Below are 17,234 nucleotides of genomic sequence, written 5' to 3'. Positions count from 1 at the left end.
ACAGCACCTCAGCTAACAATGGAATCGGTAACCGCGCTGATGGTTGATAGCGATAAGCGCTTATCGATCAAAATCGCACCTTCAACGGACAAATCCGATCACGGACCTGAACCGAGGCAGAAAGTTATGATCACTTTCAAGGTGCAGTGTCTTGAAAACGACTACTACCCTTGCATGCATGGAGTTTACCCATACAAGAGGAGGAACTACAACCCCTCAGAGATGGCAGTTGAGCTTTATATTGCGCAGAGCACAACATGGACATGAGACAATCGATGACATGACTGCTGCTACATAACATGACAACGCTACAACGCAAATATCGTGACCACATAAAACATCATAAAATCATACTGACGGGAGCTATCCCAAATTGACATAAGAGTATTATACTGTCCAATTCTTTCTTGTCCTTTGCTCAACGCCAGAGTAGCTCACTCGCCTACAGATACGTGGCGAGCCAGCTATTAGCTCTGACAACGCTGTCGTCGAGGATGGAGTCATCGCGCTTCAAGCTGCGGGACATCAGTCAATAAGCTGTACAAATGATGGTTTAGAAGTGGTGCACTTACTAGTGAGACAGCAAGAGATGTCCGGTATGACCCTCACGCTTGAAGATCCTACCTGCGAAACGACCTTCGATGCGGGGCACAGGCGCACCAGGGATCGCAGCGGCAGCGATTGGAGTAGGTGGAGCAAACGCGAGGAGACCTGTGACATAGTCAGAAAATACGCAGGCGGTATAGAGCGGAATTGTGACACTTACCGATTCGTGCAACGTAGTCCCTGGTGTTGACAAAGTGTTCGACGCGAGCGAACGCGGATCCGTCATGAGTTGCGGGAATGCTGAAGTGAGTCGCAGCGGATGCAAAAGTGTAGATCTCCACCTTGGCGAGGACGTCTGTGGAGAAGTCGGAGAGGAGTTGGTCCTGTTAGAGTGTCAGTTCCGTTTGACATGTCGACATGGTGATCGATAGAATGAACTGACAACCCAGGCAGAGAGAATAATACCGCCTTGGGAGTGAGCCATGAGGACAATCTTCTTCTTGTGAGGCTTCGCGATCTCCTCTGCGATGATCTACAATGTCTTGACATCAGCGTGATGGTCACGAGCCGAGAGACTGATGGGGAAAAGTTTGAACCCACATTGTAACCGTCCCTGGAGTCGGCGGTTGGGAAGAGGAACTCCCTCTGGATAATACACTCGAGCACGTCGAACCAGAACCCGAAAGTACGATTGTGGATCCCGATAACCTTGCGACCGAAGAGCTCGTAGAATCGATTGAGGATGAGTTGGAGACCCGATCTCGAGGTAGCGATACCGTTAACGCTGTGCGACAAACAAACGTCAGCATGATTGGGCAGTGCAGTTTGTACCTGTGTGAGAGCGAGGGAGTGGCGTGAAAAGGACACGTAGTGTAACGACAACTCACAAGAGCCAAGTCTCATCAGGAAACTTGTCATCACCCGGGACCGTCTGGTGAATGATCCTTTTACTCCCTTGAATGTAGTTCAATCCACCCGTAAACACCAACACCGCAGTGACCATCAGGATAGGGGATGGGAATCCAACAGCGAATGATGTCAGCGCAAAGATGGTGAGCACGATCGAGGTCGCCACGAGGAAGACCTGTTGAAACAACCCGCTCCATGTGGTGTCGGTACCGACGTTGGCTGGTGGATAGAGGACGACCAATAGTTCTTTGGCATTACGAGCGAGGATACGTGCATCTCGCATCAATACCTTGAGAGGAGAATCTTCGAGCCATATCTCCGGAGTTTCAGTCTCGGGCGAATCGAGACAGACGTCGTAGACGGAGACGGGGTGACGAGGTGGAGGAGGATGCTGGTTGTGACCGAGTGGGATGGGTTTGCCCACCAGGGGCACTTGCTTTGTCGAGGAGTTGGACATGATGTCGATCGAGAGAGAGGCAGGTAGAAGGGGGTTTGTATGTTGTTGGAGCTAAGCGGGAAGAGGATATGAAGGAGAGAAAGAGAAAGTAGGTGCTAGAAGTGAGCATGGGAATGTGAGAAGATATATGGATTGGAATGGGAATTCGTGTCATGGTGTACCCGAATTATCAGCTGACGCGACTACGAATCTCAACCTCAATCTCAGTCTCGGTGGCAAAATCAAGCGGCAGTGGTTAGTAGTAGTATGTAAGCAGCCTGGAACCAGGAAGATGCAAGAATCACTCTGCATTCCCGCCCACAGCTCTCTCCTTCCTCAAACTACGATGCGGAAATGACGGCGTAAGTGTCTCTTCGTTGGCTCAGGAAGCGAACACTATCGGAAGGTCTGTCTATCTGTTCATTTCGGAGAATAGGTAATCAGATTGCGAAAGCCAACCATACTGTACCGACGCCGTGGGTAGCATTCGAGCTCAAACTATATGTGCGGAAGTGATATTCACTACCACGGATTGGGACTAATGCAATCTGTCCCGCAAAGTGGTGAAATGTACATGCCCTCTTCATTCCCTTCAACAAGGATACGACCGCGTATCCTGTACGATCAGAGTTCGTTACCCCCGAGTCTTCCCACAGACGAGACGCTTCGTGGGAATCATGACATCATGTCGTCCTAGAGCTTGCGTTGCAATGCAGAACATGCATGCATAGATAGTCGTTATAGTCGTACACCCACATCGTGACAACCTCCTTACTATCAAACCGGCTACTCTTCTCACACGCTCAAGAGAAACAAGGAAGGAAAGAAAGACATTACCTTGATTCACTGGGTCCTTTCTACACCTCCCGCTTACGCAGACGTCGGTGTCGGTTGTTCAATCAACCTGTCCCTTGAGATCGACAACCCTGTACTTTTCGATGCCTTTCGCGCAGGCCTGATGAGCTTTTCTGCAATCCCATATTCGCTCGTGCAGCGGCGTATAAGTAGGTTTGAGAGGTCGCCAGTGGTTGTTAGGCGCTTGTGTCTGCGAAGGCACAGTGAGATTCGTGTAAATGGCTGCGTCGTGATCGATCAGGAAGTTATCTGCCTCTTCCTCCACGTCGAACGCCAGTGATGTGGTCACATAGGTGAGAGTAAGTGTCATATACCTGCAAATGTACAGATCAGCTATTGGTTCCCAAGACGCCTGTGGCATCCGGCGCGACTCACGCTTTGGACATGATGGCGAGCGCAGATATTCGTTCTCGCTCGACAAAGTGGTCCATGATATAACCACTCATGTTAGGCGCAGTGCTGTATAGACGGAAGAAACGGACATAGTTGGACGTAGCGAGAGAGGCGTGTACGTCAAGAGCATGTTTGACGCCGGGATCTTGCTTCTCGGCGGGTGTCAGCTGGGCAAGAAGGGTTGCCATATCTACGATTGGAGAATCAGTCGACCATTGCCTGATGATGCGAGAAGCGGCTTACCACTTCGATTTCTTGTATGTAACAGGTACATGATCCGATAGGAGAGGAACTCTTGAGGATGCCCCTTTATTCCTAGCTCATACAGTTGCCGCAACATTGTCTGACATTGATTGTACTCTCCGAGATCTTTCTGCAAGGCGTGTACATGTCAGCATAGTTCCACGACTCAGACTCTGAATGCGAACTTACTGCTTCCAACGCTATTCTGCCATGAATCTCATAGACTTCGACGGTGAAATCATTCTTTATTCGTTGTACCTATGAATCCCGAAAAGTCAGCTGTCGGTCATAATCCACCACCAATTTCCGTGTAGCTCACGGTTAGATCTTGTCTCATACTCTTAAACTGATCGAGAGCGTAGGCATAATTATGATTTTGCTTCCACTTTGATTTCAGCAGTTGTAAAGTCTGTTGAAGCACATGAAGGGGTCGAATGTCAGCTGGTGAGGGTTCCTGTGACACGCCCGCAAACACATCAGCATTATTCTCTTGACAGTATAGGGCACCGATACGTACAGATGTTAGTCGCAAGTACGACTTTTCGAGTTTTGTACAAGTTCCCCGGATAGTATGTTTATCCCAATCAATCACGTTCTACGTCAAGGTCAACAAAGCACCCATATATCTTTTCGAGAATTCGTCAGTACTCACTGGATCAACCTCCATAATCTCATCCCCACTATATCCCAATCCACCTTTACCTCTCATCTTGCGTTTGCCTACCTGTCCCGGAACCATTCCCAAACCATGACTACCACTTCCTCCATTCTCATCTTCAGCACCGAACCATCTTCCAACACCGCCGACTGACGCCGAACTCGATTCCGCGGTAGTAGTGGGTTTCTGGAACCGCGCAGCTCGTCGAGCTAGAGCTTCTGCCTCTTCGGCGGATTGAGAGAAGTGATAGGGAGATGGGAAGGTCGATTTGGAGTTGGACGTTGGCGCTGCAGTACCGTCGTTCCTACAACAGGTGTGACCGACGTTAGTCTCCGCTTCAGTTGTCAAGTCCTGAAAGCACTCACTTCTTCTTCTTTTTCTTTTTCCCGGCGTCACTATTGGCTGCCGTAGCGAGAGAGGGGAAAGAGCTTGAATTGGGGATATACTGACCGGGAACGGATGATGATGAAGAAGGTGGAGGAGGACCAAATGATGTCGTCGTAATGTTTATTCTTGGTGGAACAGGCACATGTGTTGTCCGTTGTGTTTGAGCCTTGAGCCTGTGGTTCGTTGCAAGGGGTTAGTCAGAGCACTATCGCAAACTGTATCGAGTCTATGGAAATCACTCACGATGCAAGTTCGACCTTTGACCAATCTGTAGTGTTCACTGTACCATTCGCGTGAGCCTTGAAAAGCAGCTGCACAAATACATCAGCAAGAGACATTAAAGCGATAGTAACGTTACACCCACCTGCTTGAGCTCCGAGTTGACAGCTTCCTTGTTGGACGCTGTCGCTTTCGAAAGACATTGCTGGACCCAGGCTCTGCGAGGAGGTATCAGCTGCAGACTACCTTGGGAAACACCATAGAACTTACTTTAGCTCTGGAGGCCAGGAGGACGAGGACATGGTACGCTGACGTGAGTAAGAATCGGTGCTAGATCAGTAGTCGAGATGTATACAACTACAACAATAACATTGCCAAGGTCAATGGTCATCTATCCCATGCATCGCGATGACCGGTCCCAGCGTTGCTTGACACCGGGATAAAATACGATAAATACAGGATCTCGTATATTTGCACTTTCCTAATCAGTAATCAGTAATCAGTAATCTGTATTACAAAATCAAAGCTAATGAATGAGATCTCCCGGATTAGGAACTTGCACTAATTGAGCGTCATTGCCGCTGTCTTGTGTGCCTGAAGATCATGCATCCTTTTCCTCTCCACAACGCCGACGTCCAACTCGCCACTTGCATCTCTAACTCGGACTTCCTCTCCCTTCTAGATCCTTCAGTATAACTCCAACCCCACATTCAGTCCTATCAACCGCTGTCCACCTCAGTCCATCCACCCCGACCAATCCAGTTCAATCAATTCGATTACCACGCTTCGCATTTGCTTTACCAGAAACAAACAAACCCTCCAATCCCGATGGCAGGAATCCGCACGATGATGTCTGCAGCGCGGGAAGAAGCGGCCATCCTGTCTACAGAACTAGCAGCCTCTGCGAGGACAGCTGCTATTGAAAGTGGTGGAGCTGCGGCGATTGAGCGACAGGCGGTGATGGACGTCATGAATCCCGTAGCCGTGAGACAAGCTGCGGAGAGCAGTGTGAGAGAGGTTGCAGGCGGTGAGTAGAGTTGAGCACAAGCACAGGTCATCGAATCAAGGTTGAGATCGACGGGTGCTGATATGGGGACATGAAGAAACATCCTTACTTGCCGAACATCTTTCACATATCCGAGCTCCGACCACCACAATCCAAACGACGACGACAACTACCACATCAACAATCACCACAACGACAGGAACGACCCTCACCTCATCTTCTAAGACGATCGTCACGAAAGCTCTTGAGGAAGATCTAGGCGTTACGCTCAAAGAAGTCATGTCGAACGCGACGCAAACGGGATTGGAAGAGCAGATGGATCAGGTTGTCGATATGGCGAAGACCCTGGCACAGGGGAATGCAGGTCCGAATTTGGCCATGTTGGCGCAGAGGGCGTAGGTAAAAGCAGCGATTTGTTTCAGTCATTTTGTGTGTTCAGGCTACGTGCTGGTCTACTGTAGCGATCTTTCTTGTTGTTGTTTTGCCTCTCTTGGTCCAAACTAGATGTCATTCCTTACTTTATCCCTTTGCGCCGCTTTATTTGAGCGGATGAGACGATATCGATGACTGCTGTCATTGGGCTCGCTGTCTATAATATCGCGCGGATTCATATTCTTTCTCGTACGAAACGCTACAACTGTACAACTGACTAACCAAACAAAGAGGACAACTTGTTTTAACACTAACATACGGTCTGACTGATTCCCACGGGCGACTCGACTCGCTCTTTAGACTGGCAACAAGACCTTGACGCCGAAGAATTCTCGATACGAATGACTCTTGCCATCGATCATGACCTCCTTCTGAGGCTTGGTCACGTCCCTTATCGAAGCGACCTGCGCCTCTCGCCATTGCTTGTTAGTGGGGATGGGAATACCGGCGTTCATGACAGCTTTGAACTCTTTGTAAACGCCTTGGTATTCGACGCATCCTTCACGTTGAAGGACGGGCGAGTCTGCGCACAACAACACGTTGGTCAGCCTCAAAGTGACGAAAACACCTAGAATAGTATGTGCAGGGCAAGTGTGCGATACCCAATCAAAAATGAAGATGATATTCGCGGTTCGCACTCACCCATACAAGGAGTCATACGGAGAGATCCTTCCGAAGCGTTAAAGAGGACGAGCGAGAGTCGCTCTTCGTGAAGCTGGTCATCAGGTGGCTGGAATACTATGAGAGAAGCGGTAGGTTAGGTTTGTACTTCCTCCTGGCGTGACCCAGTGATGACGGCTCACCTCGGTGTCGAGTAGCCTTGAAGTGACCTCCGGATAGAACTGTAGAGCGGCAAGAATCAGTGGACTGTCCGATGCCCCCAAGGAACGACTCCCGACTCACTTTCAAGCGTGTCTCCAAGGTTGATAATCAAAGCTCCAGGTTCGTATTTCACATAACGCCATTTCCCATCCACCCCCCAAATTTGGAGAGATGAAATTGGGACGGAGAACAACATCGTGGTCGTTCCATAATCGCTACAAAGTGTGACCTTGTATCAGCGTATGTCAACTACTCTGAAGGAGAAGGCAATACTCACGTGTGACTGTCATGATCACAACACCAGCAGAGAGAGTAGAGCGATATTCAGACATCAGCTCCCAACTCGTGTATCATACTTTTGATCGTATCGTACTGACCCATTCATCCTCAGACCGCCCGACTTCTCCTTGAAATCCTTCTTGATAGGCTGGAACAAAGCATGTCTGAAATATCCCTCGGCGACAGGTCCTCCTCGCGATTGGACGTTCTCCCAGAGGTAGTCTGGTGGAAGTTCGAGGACCACAGATAGGAGTCTGAGAAGTCGTCGATTGACCGATTGGGTCAAGTACTGCGTAACGCCCAGAACGGTGATCAGTACTTCCAATGACGAGAGAGAGGAGGATAACGAGTTGAGGGAGGGTCGGACGGACTCACGGTGCAGAACGCCGTGATCTCATCCATGAAGGGATGGACGCAGGTGGGTACTTTCTTGATGTCCTCGTATTCTGGAGAATAGAAGTTAAACTGAGTGATGCCATCTTCTTCCCCTCGAGCGCGCTAAGTTAGTCAAGCCCAAAGACAGAGCATAAGCATCAGCAAAGCTCCACACGAAGGCGAAGATATCGGCAGTTTTGCCAGCAAACTTGACCCACCTTCCATCCATAGGGGGCTTTGTATCCCTCAAACAGACCACCTTCCGGATCCCAGAGAAGACGTTCTTTGTCCTCCTCGGAGATGTTACGGTGCAAATATTGTGCGATAGCGAATTGTCGCATCAACTATCAAGGTGTCAACTTGTAATTCCATCACGAGCGCTATGACAATGACTGGATGGCCACTCACATCCTCGAACGCGACACCATAATCTTTCAAGATCAAAAACCCATCTTCCTTGATCGCCACCTTGGCCAACGCCACAAGATCCTGAACGACTTTTGGATCGTCTGAATCGAGTAGAGAAAGCTCGATAGTGTGTAATTGAGCCCAATCCTGTTCTGTCTTGGTGGGCGAAGGAGCGTCCCATGCCGGAATGGAGGGTTTGCCCTCGATAGATGGGTTCACATAAGGTGCGGTTTTGGCCATGTTGGGTGTGTGTAACTAAGCTCGAACGATACAAATGATAGAAGGGATGTACTGGAGACAGGACAGCGGATATGAGGTCTGCATGAAAGTCGACATTGGCTGTAATATATACGCTGCATCATCACCACGACAGCGACTCTTTCAACAAAGATAATCCACCGGGAAATCGGGATCTCTGGTTGTCGGTGATGATACCGTGTCAGAAGCTGGGATTGTGTTGTCTACCCCACTTACATTTGTATAAAGCCAAGAACTGCACGCTCTCCCTACATCGAGCATTCTCACGCTAAGCAATAGTGTCACTCTTATGAATGAAAAGGAACGGTCAGCTAGATTTGGCACTAAATGATGGGGGGTTGGAGGATCCCGAGAACCCGGTCGGTATACAGAGTGGGGCACTACCGGGCTTATCCGTCGTCCCTTGGTTGATCGTATGTCTTCGATGGACCTCGCGTCCTCGCGAATGACTGGACAAGGATGACTAATTGAGGGCTATGTGCATATATGTGGAGCCACGAAGATTCTTTTAGATTCAGATCTGGAAACTTGTAAGATGGCAAGTTCACAAGGCGGTCTTCACAGATTAGGAGCTTAATCCACTACTCTCCGGGTGGTGAAAGACTGATTTCCATGGCGATTCTCTATTCTACGATTGACCAGACCAGACCAAGCCAGGAGTGACTGGATGTAATACATGTAATAGTACAACAACGTCTCATGTGCAATTCCTGGTACTGAAATATGCGTGTCTTCTGATATTCATCCATGATCACCTCCTTTCTCCGCTCTCTCGTCGAACGACGTCAACTCGTTCAGATTCCCTCCGTTCAGACTCACTCCCAATCCTACCATCCCCAGCCCGCTATTCAACCCCACCTCGTTCTCATCTTTCAATATCGTACCCTTATTCATCCACCCTGCCTCTCCACTATTCGCAGTTCCTCTTCTCTCCCCATTGACTTGATCTCCGTCATTCTGCTCCCTACTCCATTTCGGATCGACCCAATGACGCAGTTCCCTTACTGCCGTCAACATCGCCGGATGTAAGATCATCACAGCCGTCAGAACCACAGGAATGATCAACACCATCCTCGGATCGTCCGGTCTCGCCTTACGTACACCGAATGCCGACGTTGGCCATACCGCTCCACCACATATTGACATCACGGTGAGTGTGGATACAAGTTTCGTATTTCTTCCTTGACCACGGATGATGATGGCGAAAAGTGTCGGGAAGATGGCAGACTGGAAGAACATGATCATGATCATGACTGCCAGCGTACCATTGCCTGCTGGAAGGATCATAGTAAGGAGCGTTGTAATGAATGCTCCAATCACATACACAGCGAGCACAATTCGAGGTGGAAGACCGAGGAAACAGAGTGCGGATGCGATAAACCGACCGAGGGCAAAGACCGCTCGACCAATCTCATGTCCCCAGAACGGATCGAAAGATCGATGAATTTCGGAAGACACCGGTCCCCAGTAATAACTGACACTTTCTTGAGCGCCGACATAGAAAGACATCGCGAGTACACCGGTAGCCGCGAGCAAGTATCGGGTGGGTGTTCCAAAGGTATGGCTGGTGGGGGAAATGCCAGCGTTGTCGAATCGCTGTTGTGCCTTCAGTTCGAGATGCTCGTCGTCCACTTCGCACAACGGGAAATAGAAGAAGATGATGGCTACGAAGAGGACGAATATTGCCACGGCTAAGTAACACCATTGTACCTTGTACAGTTGTCGTCCTGTCACGTCCTTGAACAACACCTTGTTCGCCAACAGAGATGATAAAAACCCGCCGATCGCTTGTATTCCCTGGGAGAAGTTGAGCCTCGCTTCCGAGTATTCACCAGGTCCCGCGAGGGCGATGAAAGGATTGGCGGCAGTTTCGAGGACCGAGAGGCCGGAAGCGATCATGAAGTTACTGATGACGAAACCCGGATAACTGGAGAGGACCGCAGACGGCCAGAAAGCCATCGCTCCGGCAGATAACATGGATAAGCCGGTGATGAAGGTGATTTTGAAACCGCCCCGAGTGAGAGTCCAGTACCCAACGCAGGCTGGACCGACGAAGTAAGCGATCCAATAGGAATCGTGCTGTGCGAGGTCCTTGTTGGCAGAAAACCCCAACATCGAAGATATTACCGCGTTGAGCGTCCCCAATAGCCCATAGGCAAAACCCCATAAGAAGAAAAGTGTGCTTGCTGTAGGGGAAGGCACCAGTGGTCAGAAGAGCTTTATGTTTCATTCACTGATCGGACCTCATAACTCACTGAACAACACCGGACCCCACGCCTCTCGGGCTGTCAACTCGGTCAACGGTTTCCGACTTGACATGTTGACGAAATCGAAAAAGGTATTTGTAGGAGCTTGATTATCCTTGGAAGCGCTTCTTTTTGACCGAAACCGTGTGAGACTGTCCGAAAGGGCACGGTAAGACGACTTGCGTTCTATTGCAGCGCCCCCAGGGGCCAACGAGGACTGCGGCGCCGGAGCGGAACGAACAGCGGATAAGGGTTTCTTGGGGACCGCAGCTTTTGATGAACGAGGTTGAACAGTATGAATCGATGCCGTTTGGTCTCCAGGGCCGCTCTCCAACATCTGGAAGAAATCGACCATGCGTTCTCTTTGTTCAGGTTGGCGAGCATCCTCACCATCACCGTCATTGACATTGTCACCCACACCGTCCGACGCATCAGACACCTCCCTGACGGTTCTAAGCAATTCAACGGGCGATTTGGGTGATTTTGTCATGTCTGATGGTGGAAGCGATTCGAGTTGAACGGTATGAGGAGCGATGGGACTGGATTCCCTCAGCATTGCCGGCATGATTCTCATAACCAGAGGTTTGAGCACCAAGACGCAACAACACATGAGACCGACCGATACCTCCACAGCTGACCACATGAGAGAAAAGCTGACCGAATAGGAGAAGTTGACAGGTCGGATGTGGCTGGTGACAGGGGAGGAGGATATGTCGACGCCCTCGATTTTGAGCGCGTTCTGTAGATAGGCGATCCGGATGACATCCACGATGGTCACGAAACCGCCAACAATGAAAGTAGTGACGAGGACGATTTTGGTCCGGCGTTCCATTCGAAGACCGGTGAGGATGGGTAGTGGAAGCAGTAAGATAGCAAGATCGGTGAGGATGTTGATGGGCGCAGAGGAAAGGTAAACGGTAACGACGTCGATGCATTGACCTGTTTGCACAGACCATGCGGCGTGGACGGGTCGACATTGGAAGATAATGATCAGGGTGCTGACAGCTCCAGCCAAGTTGACGACGACCATATTGGCGATGGAGCAGTAGCGTAAGATGGGGTGGGCGGCTGACATGCGTATGTACAGGATGAGGATGGCGGTCTTGGTGGCCATGAGTGCTGGGCTGTAGAACACGGTCAAAATAAAGGTACTCCGTTTCATGATTCCGTACATATCGGGAGTGATGGCTACAACGAGGGACCAATCTAGTGATGAGCGACTGCTGCAAGACGACTAAACGTTGACGACTCACCAGCGTCCTGTTTTCCTAACCCATTCTTCGCTCCAACCATGATGGATATCGAAACCACAAGAGAGAAGAGCTGAGTTTAGTCAGATGATCAGCTCTTTGCTCAACCGGCTTGAGGAGGAATTTCGTGGACTCCACACTCACACATCCTAAGACTGCGAACCAATCATCCAAGGTGACCTTCCTGACGATCCAACCCTTTGATATCAACCGCATGACGGTGAAAGCGACAGCAAGTATCATTGTCACCAGCGTTACTGTGAAGATTGCTCCACTCCTGTCATGCAGCTTTGTCGTGGCCGCCATGACTTGCATGGAGACGGTCGCTGTCGCTGCCGCTGCCCCATCCCAACTGGACGTCAGGGATGAGACTTGTGACAGGGTGGTATTTGGAGATGACATGTTGTTTTGTCGCCTTTTGAGAGCGATCGCTCTATTCGGAGTGAAAGACTGCTCTATTGTGATGATCGTAACATTGTATGGTGTACTGTGGGCCAAGGTCGTATGAATCAAGATGTGTAGCTATCACTCTTTCTAGAGGGGTGTGTTCGAGGTGTTCTGGTGGACTTTAGGGGCGTTGATGACGACGTTGTTGATGTTGATCTCGCAATAAATTTTGGTCAATTGAAATGTGTATCACTGAGTTACTCGGATTCCGATGACGGAAAGGAGGTAAGAGAGTATCTAAAAAAAGAGAGCGGTGCGTGTTGGCAATGCACAGAGCTGTACAGTGGCCTTTCGTCGGTGAAGGGACTGTTCAAGGGTTTGATATGTTTGATCGAATTGATCGACGACAGTACGAACAATAGTAGTGATGTGGACTGGATCAAGGCCAAAGCACGTTAAGGTTGTAACAGGATGGTGTTCACTGCTTGCGGATCCTATAATGATTGTGGGATGAGATCTTTACCCCATCCCAAGGGTTGATTGGATCAATTTAAGGTGTGAGGCGTCGTAAACCCTACGTTTTCCCCTTTCAATTGGTCGATCACCTGCTCTCTTCATCGGACCAACGTATATCATGTAAATGTATGCATTCGCATTGCAGTACCTGGAGCGTACAGTAGTGTCGAGCTACATGCATTCTCCTCCCCTATGATGAGATAGACCTGCCCTGATAGCCCATTCCCGTCTACATGTTCTCGTCATTCCATCAGAGACATCATTAGTGGTAGTGGACCCATTGGACGCTGCACTGGGGCTACATATTGACTTGACTGTTGATCGTTTTCTGATAGATCTCTGATGCGGTTCAGGGTGAAGGTTTGTTACCAGTTTGTCCCCCTTTTCAGGGCCAAGGACGGCAAGGACAACTCTAATTGACTTGTTTTGACTTGTTTTAAGCAAACCTGCCCGTATTCCACAGTACTCGAGTAGCCTATCAAGATTCGCTGCAAGTGGCAATTTGGTTTAGCTATCACCGCGAAAATGCTGCTGCACTGACATGCATGCTTGTTGACTTGACTTCTTACCACTGATATCACTGCGGGCCGCGAATATAAAGATGCATGAGGGAGATCGCCATCATGCCGGCAGTGGGTTTCATTGGCTCGTCACCTCTCGCTAGACATCATTGTAATTCACTGAGGAGAGAGAACGAGAGAGATCTTGCACGACAGACGTGGCGCCGTTCACCCATAATTAACCTCTAAATGAGAGAGGGTAGAGAGAATGAGTGATGGTGACATAATTTCCCTGTAAGACCGCAGCCGACTTCCGAAGTACATGTACGACTGGACTCAACGACCCATACAGTATCGATCATGAACAATGTTCAAGTGATACGAACACCAAAGTTCAGCAGCGCGATTCCAATAACGGTTGTTCATTCCATTCCCGCTGTGCACTTACGATTGTATTCCTCGACCGACGAGAGGTTCACAGCAACGCGACTGATATTGGGTAGCATATGACCAGAGTGTGACCGTTCTGTCTCGGCGATAAGATTTACGATGCGTCGGAGTAATGATCACAAATTGAATTCCAAAGTCAATGCACAAGCTGTAGGTTCACTAACATACATAAACAACAACATGGGGGAGCCTAGTGACTAGCCTAAGAACGTCGGTCTCATGCGTGATGTCTGTATGATCCCGAGAACCCGATCAGAGATGCGCTAAGCAAAGAAAGGGTTCGGCTTCCGCCGTACTGAAGTCCGGTTTGATTGACTGACAACTGACCAACGTTCACCACATGGATGGTGACAGCGACCAGCGGAACCCTCTCATGTATCTAATATACACATACGAATAGCAAATATCTGACCCACGTACAATTCAACTCGTATTCAGTCAAAGTAGCTCTCTCCACCAGGCAGCCAATCACTCCTACCATGTCCCTCGAGATTCTCAGCAACGAAGAGTTCCCTTCCAAGCCGCACAATTGTGAGTCGTTCTGATGGTGGTGGACATGGAGATAACGGCTGACGATTATTGATTTTCGTATTAGCTCCCGCTGTCAGAGTCCCCGGTCTCCTGTTCTGCTCAGGTCAGATTGGCAAGGGAGAAATCAAAGCTGCCACGGTGGGTAATATCTAGTTCAACTTCGCGCTCGATCATTATGTTTTGAACACTCCACATCGTAAACTCTGAGCTGATCAGACATGTCGATAGATCCAAGCCCTGTCCAACCTCAAAAAGGTGCTGGAGCTTGGGGGATCGTCCCAGAGCCAAGTCGTCAAGTACAACATCTTCCTACTTGACATGGACGATTTCGACGCGATGAACGAGGCGTTCGTGGCTGTGAGTACATCGAGATGTGGCTTGCTTGGCGACAGCGGCTCCCTTTTTACGTTTATGTGGCTGATCATGCGACCTTTGCATTTCAGGCTTTACCTAGTCCAAAGGTCGGTGACATGCTGTGATGACTCCAAGGACGAAAGCTGATGACCACACCTTATTGGCCTTCATAGCCCGCAAGAACTTGTGTCCAAGCTGCCAAGTTGCCAGGGGGAGCTATCGTCGAGATTGAATGTATCGCCCAGGTTTAATTTGTCGTAGTCATGATGAAGCAGTGAAACATGCATGCAAAAGTCGAAGACGCCTCGAACCGGAGATGATCACTCTCTCTGGTATGCATATCTGATTTCTCCATCTTTTGATCTTTCTGAAGTACAACTTCCAATCTATTCTACTTATCTTTGTTGACAATTCAATCCGTTTCCAAACAAACCTTTCGCCCAATTTACTCGAACTTGGGATTCTTTTACAAGCGTATCTTATGTGTGTCTGTTACATGAAGTATGTGTAGTGGGGGTTACCATCGCCCAGCTCCGGTTGGTCGGGAGCTCCTTCGGCCACCAACTTTTGTTTCTTCTCGTTTCTGGTCTTTGCGATGTAGAACTACAGTACAAGCGCGACCATGTCAGTAAGGATATCATATACCCCCGGCCTCGGCACAAGGGTAGGCGGGGCATTGGTCCACTTACCAAAATAGTGGTACAGATGATGGACATGCAAGTCATCGCTGGAGACGTTCAATCATTCATCAGAATGGTGTGCTACTCATAAAGCTTGTGTCTCCTCACCGATGTCGTAGTATAGACCTTTCTTGTACCGAGGCGCACTTTGCTGAGTGAAGATGAATCCGACACAAGCACCCGACGAGTCTAAGACGACCCACATCAGCAAGACAAACTGCGATATAGTAAGTAGGAGCAGTACTCACTTCCGATGAACTGAACAAATCCCATCGCGAATGCTCTTCGATAATGCCCCGAGACGTTATCCGCCACCCAGAGAGCATTCAGCGAGGAAGGGATGTACAACGCCACACTCGCAATGAAGACGGCAGCATATCCCACTCCCACTTGTGGTGCAGTGAGGAGCACGATGTATCCTATCAGACCTATGCACAGGGACCCCCCGATGAAAGGAGCTCTCATCTTGATCTTGTCAGAGAAGTGACCAGCGATGATGTATGAGATCGCGGCAATGGCGTAGACTGGGACAGTCAAGAGTTGTGCATCGACCGTCGAGGTGAAGCCCAATCCGGCGATGAGGGAGGGCATGAATGTGGCTATAATACGCAAGGCAAAGGTCAGCTGTATGCTATATCACACCTTACAGAACGATGCATCGTTCCAGCACTTGACTTACTCAAGGAATACAACGTCGAGTCGATACCAAAATGGCTGACCGCGCTAAAATCATACAAAGGTCGTCAGGATTGTCCTAGTCAAGCTGCGAATCAAGATCGGGACACCTACGCGATCCACAATCGTGCATCCTTGAGGATCGTCCAGATAGCGTTCCAGGAGAACTGCTCATCCGCATCGTATACCCTCTTGTTCCTCTCCTTACGAGCTACCATGATAGCTCTTTCTTCAGCTGTGAGCCACTTGGCTTCGGTCACATCGTTGGGGATACGCCAGAACGCAATCGGGATCAAGCAAGCAGACATGAGACCCTCGACAAGATACCTGCGATGCAATCCTGCTTTAGCGAGGGGTTCAGGCGATAACGTGAGTCATTTCTGATACTCACAGCCATTGCCACCCATGTAATTTGCCATGGATATGGGACAATCCGTAAGCGAGCAGACCACCTACAAGAACACGTTCAGTACTATGGCATATCGATGCTGCGGGTGCGCACTCACCAAAACCACTCGAGATGGCAGAGAATGTGAACACCACAGTCTGCCTCGACACGTATTCGTCTCGGTTATACGTCATGGTGAGATACAATGTCGAACAAGGGATTACACCAGCTTCGAATGCGCCGAGCAAGACTCGACATGCTATGAGCTGATCATAGTTCTTGACGAAAGCTGTTCCGATCGTTATAGAGGACCAACAGATAGTCGACGCGGTCACTAAGAGATTACGCTTGAATCAGTTCGATAACTTATCCCGATGGCGTCGAGGTCAACGATTACGCACAAAGATAACGAGGTGTGATAATCTTGAGAAGTGTGGTCCCTGATACGTGTTCAGTTCAGCAGGTGAAATGTACCAATGTTGGGTGGAAACGACTGACAGACAGGTTCGAACACCACGTAGGTGGCGTAGACTACGGACGTGGCAGCACCGAACTGATTCCCTACCAACCCAAGGTCTTGGGTGAATGTGGTCAATTTCTGATTTCGCATCGACAATATCAGCCTGATTTTGTATTATGAGGCCACCTGAAGGCCAGACTTACCGCGTTGCCGATGTTTGCACGGTCTACGGGGACATAGTGCATGTCAGACACGACGAACACTAGTACCGAATGGAGTGACAAAACTTACCAAGGAAAGACATCATGTACAGAGCCTATCAGATCAAGATCAATGAAGACAAGCCTATCAGTACCTCTGCAATCGGTGATACTCGTCAACAGAAGTCGTACTCACACCAAAGATGGTGATCAGATTATAATCTATCTTCCTGAGCACTCTGCGTTCAGCAACATGATCGATCTCTCCATGTTGTTCGGCCTCGGGGTTGACATCGAGGATGGTGATTTTCTCATTCTCCAACTTTGGCGAGTAATTCTTCTCGTCGATTTGTGACATCTTGATGGAGCTA

At 49.4% G+C, this 17,234-nt stretch overlaps 7 protein-coding genes across 7 annotated transcripts; 2 read left to right on the top strand and 5 right to left on the bottom strand.

Moving 5' to 3' along the window:
• Positions 1-442: 442 nt before the first annotated feature.
• CI109_103305 (uncharacterized protein) lies at positions 443-1,912 on the bottom strand (the record flags this gene model as incomplete). Its single annotated transcript, XM_032008314.1, has 6 exons — positions 443-515; positions 573-711; positions 767-929; positions 989-1,078; positions 1,147-1,330; positions 1,434-1,912. 6 exons carry the CDS (start codon positions 1,910-1,912, stop codon positions 443-445), a joined length of 1,128 nt encoding a protein of 375 aa, XP_031857416.1.
• Positions 1,913-2,786: 874 nt separating this feature from the next.
• On the bottom strand, positions 2,787-4,948 carry CI109_103304 (uncharacterized protein; the record flags this gene model as incomplete). The annotated part of the gene is made up of 11 exons (XM_032008315.1): positions 2,787-3,060; positions 3,122-3,329; positions 3,383-3,512; positions 3,572-3,640; positions 3,702-3,836; positions 3,900-3,977; positions 4,035-4,344; positions 4,406-4,600; positions 4,671-4,738; positions 4,792-4,864; positions 4,917-4,948. 11 exons carry the CDS (start codon positions 4,946-4,948, stop codon positions 2,787-2,789), a joined length of 1,572 nt encoding a protein of 523 aa, XP_031857417.1.
• A 526-nt stretch (positions 4,949-5,474) lies between these two features.
• CI109_103303 (uncharacterized protein) lies at positions 5,475-6,051 on the top strand (the record flags this gene model as incomplete). The annotated part of the gene is made up of 2 exons (XM_032008316.2): positions 5,475-5,673; positions 5,750-6,051. 2 exons carry the CDS (start codon positions 5,475-5,477, stop codon positions 6,049-6,051), a joined length of 501 nt encoding a protein of 166 aa, XP_031857418.2.
• A 329-nt stretch (positions 6,052-6,380) lies between these two features.
• CI109_103302 (uncharacterized protein) lies at positions 6,381-8,208 on the bottom strand (the record flags this gene model as incomplete). The annotated part of the gene is made up of 8 exons (XM_065967271.1): positions 6,381-6,607; positions 6,727-6,822; positions 6,888-6,926; positions 6,988-7,121; positions 7,284-7,474; positions 7,561-7,683; positions 7,779-7,904; positions 7,969-8,208. 8 exons carry the CDS (start codon positions 8,206-8,208, stop codon positions 6,381-6,383), a joined length of 1,176 nt encoding a protein of 391 aa, XP_065823343.1.
• A 759-nt stretch (positions 8,209-8,967) lies between these two features.
• CI109_103301 (uncharacterized protein) lies at positions 8,968-12,124 on the bottom strand (the record flags this gene model as incomplete). Its single annotated transcript, XM_032007150.1, has 4 exons — positions 8,968-10,412; positions 10,482-11,660; positions 11,726-11,795; positions 11,867-12,124. The coding sequence occupies 4 exons, from the start codon at positions 12,122-12,124 to the stop codon at positions 8,968-8,970; spliced, it is 2,952 nt and encodes a 983-aa protein (XP_031858504.1).
• A 1,930-nt stretch (positions 12,125-14,054) lies between these two features.
• On the top strand, positions 14,055-14,711 carry CI109_103300 (uncharacterized protein; the record flags this gene model as incomplete). Its single annotated transcript, XM_032007151.1, has 5 exons — positions 14,055-14,106; positions 14,171-14,244; positions 14,335-14,463; positions 14,550-14,567; positions 14,634-14,711. 5 exons carry the CDS (start codon positions 14,055-14,057, stop codon positions 14,709-14,711), a joined length of 351 nt encoding a protein of 116 aa, XP_031858505.1.
• A 241-nt stretch (positions 14,712-14,952) lies between these two features.
• On the bottom strand, positions 14,953-17,221 carry CI109_103299 (uncharacterized protein; the record flags this gene model as incomplete). The annotated part of the gene is made up of 13 exons (XM_032007152.1): positions 14,953-15,063; positions 15,150-15,187; positions 15,249-15,329; positions 15,389-15,739; positions 15,820-15,863; positions 15,930-16,142; positions 16,207-16,267; positions 16,322-16,537; positions 16,605-16,643; positions 16,702-16,801; positions 16,867-16,889; positions 16,955-16,979; positions 17,060-17,221. The coding sequence occupies 13 exons, from the start codon at positions 17,219-17,221 to the stop codon at positions 14,953-14,955; spliced, it is 1,464 nt and encodes a 487-aa protein (XP_031858506.1).
• Between the last annotated feature and the right edge of the window lie 13 nt (positions 17,222-17,234).

The sequence above is a fragment of the Kwoniella shandongensis genome, chromosome 5 (assembly GCF_008629635.2).
Source record: "Kwoniella shandongensis chromosome 5, complete sequence".
Taxonomy (NCBI): Eukaryota; Fungi; Basidiomycota; class Tremellomycetes; order Tremellales; family Cryptococcaceae; genus Kwoniella; species Kwoniella shandongensis.
This window is presented reverse-complemented; position numbering and strand designations above follow the sequence as displayed.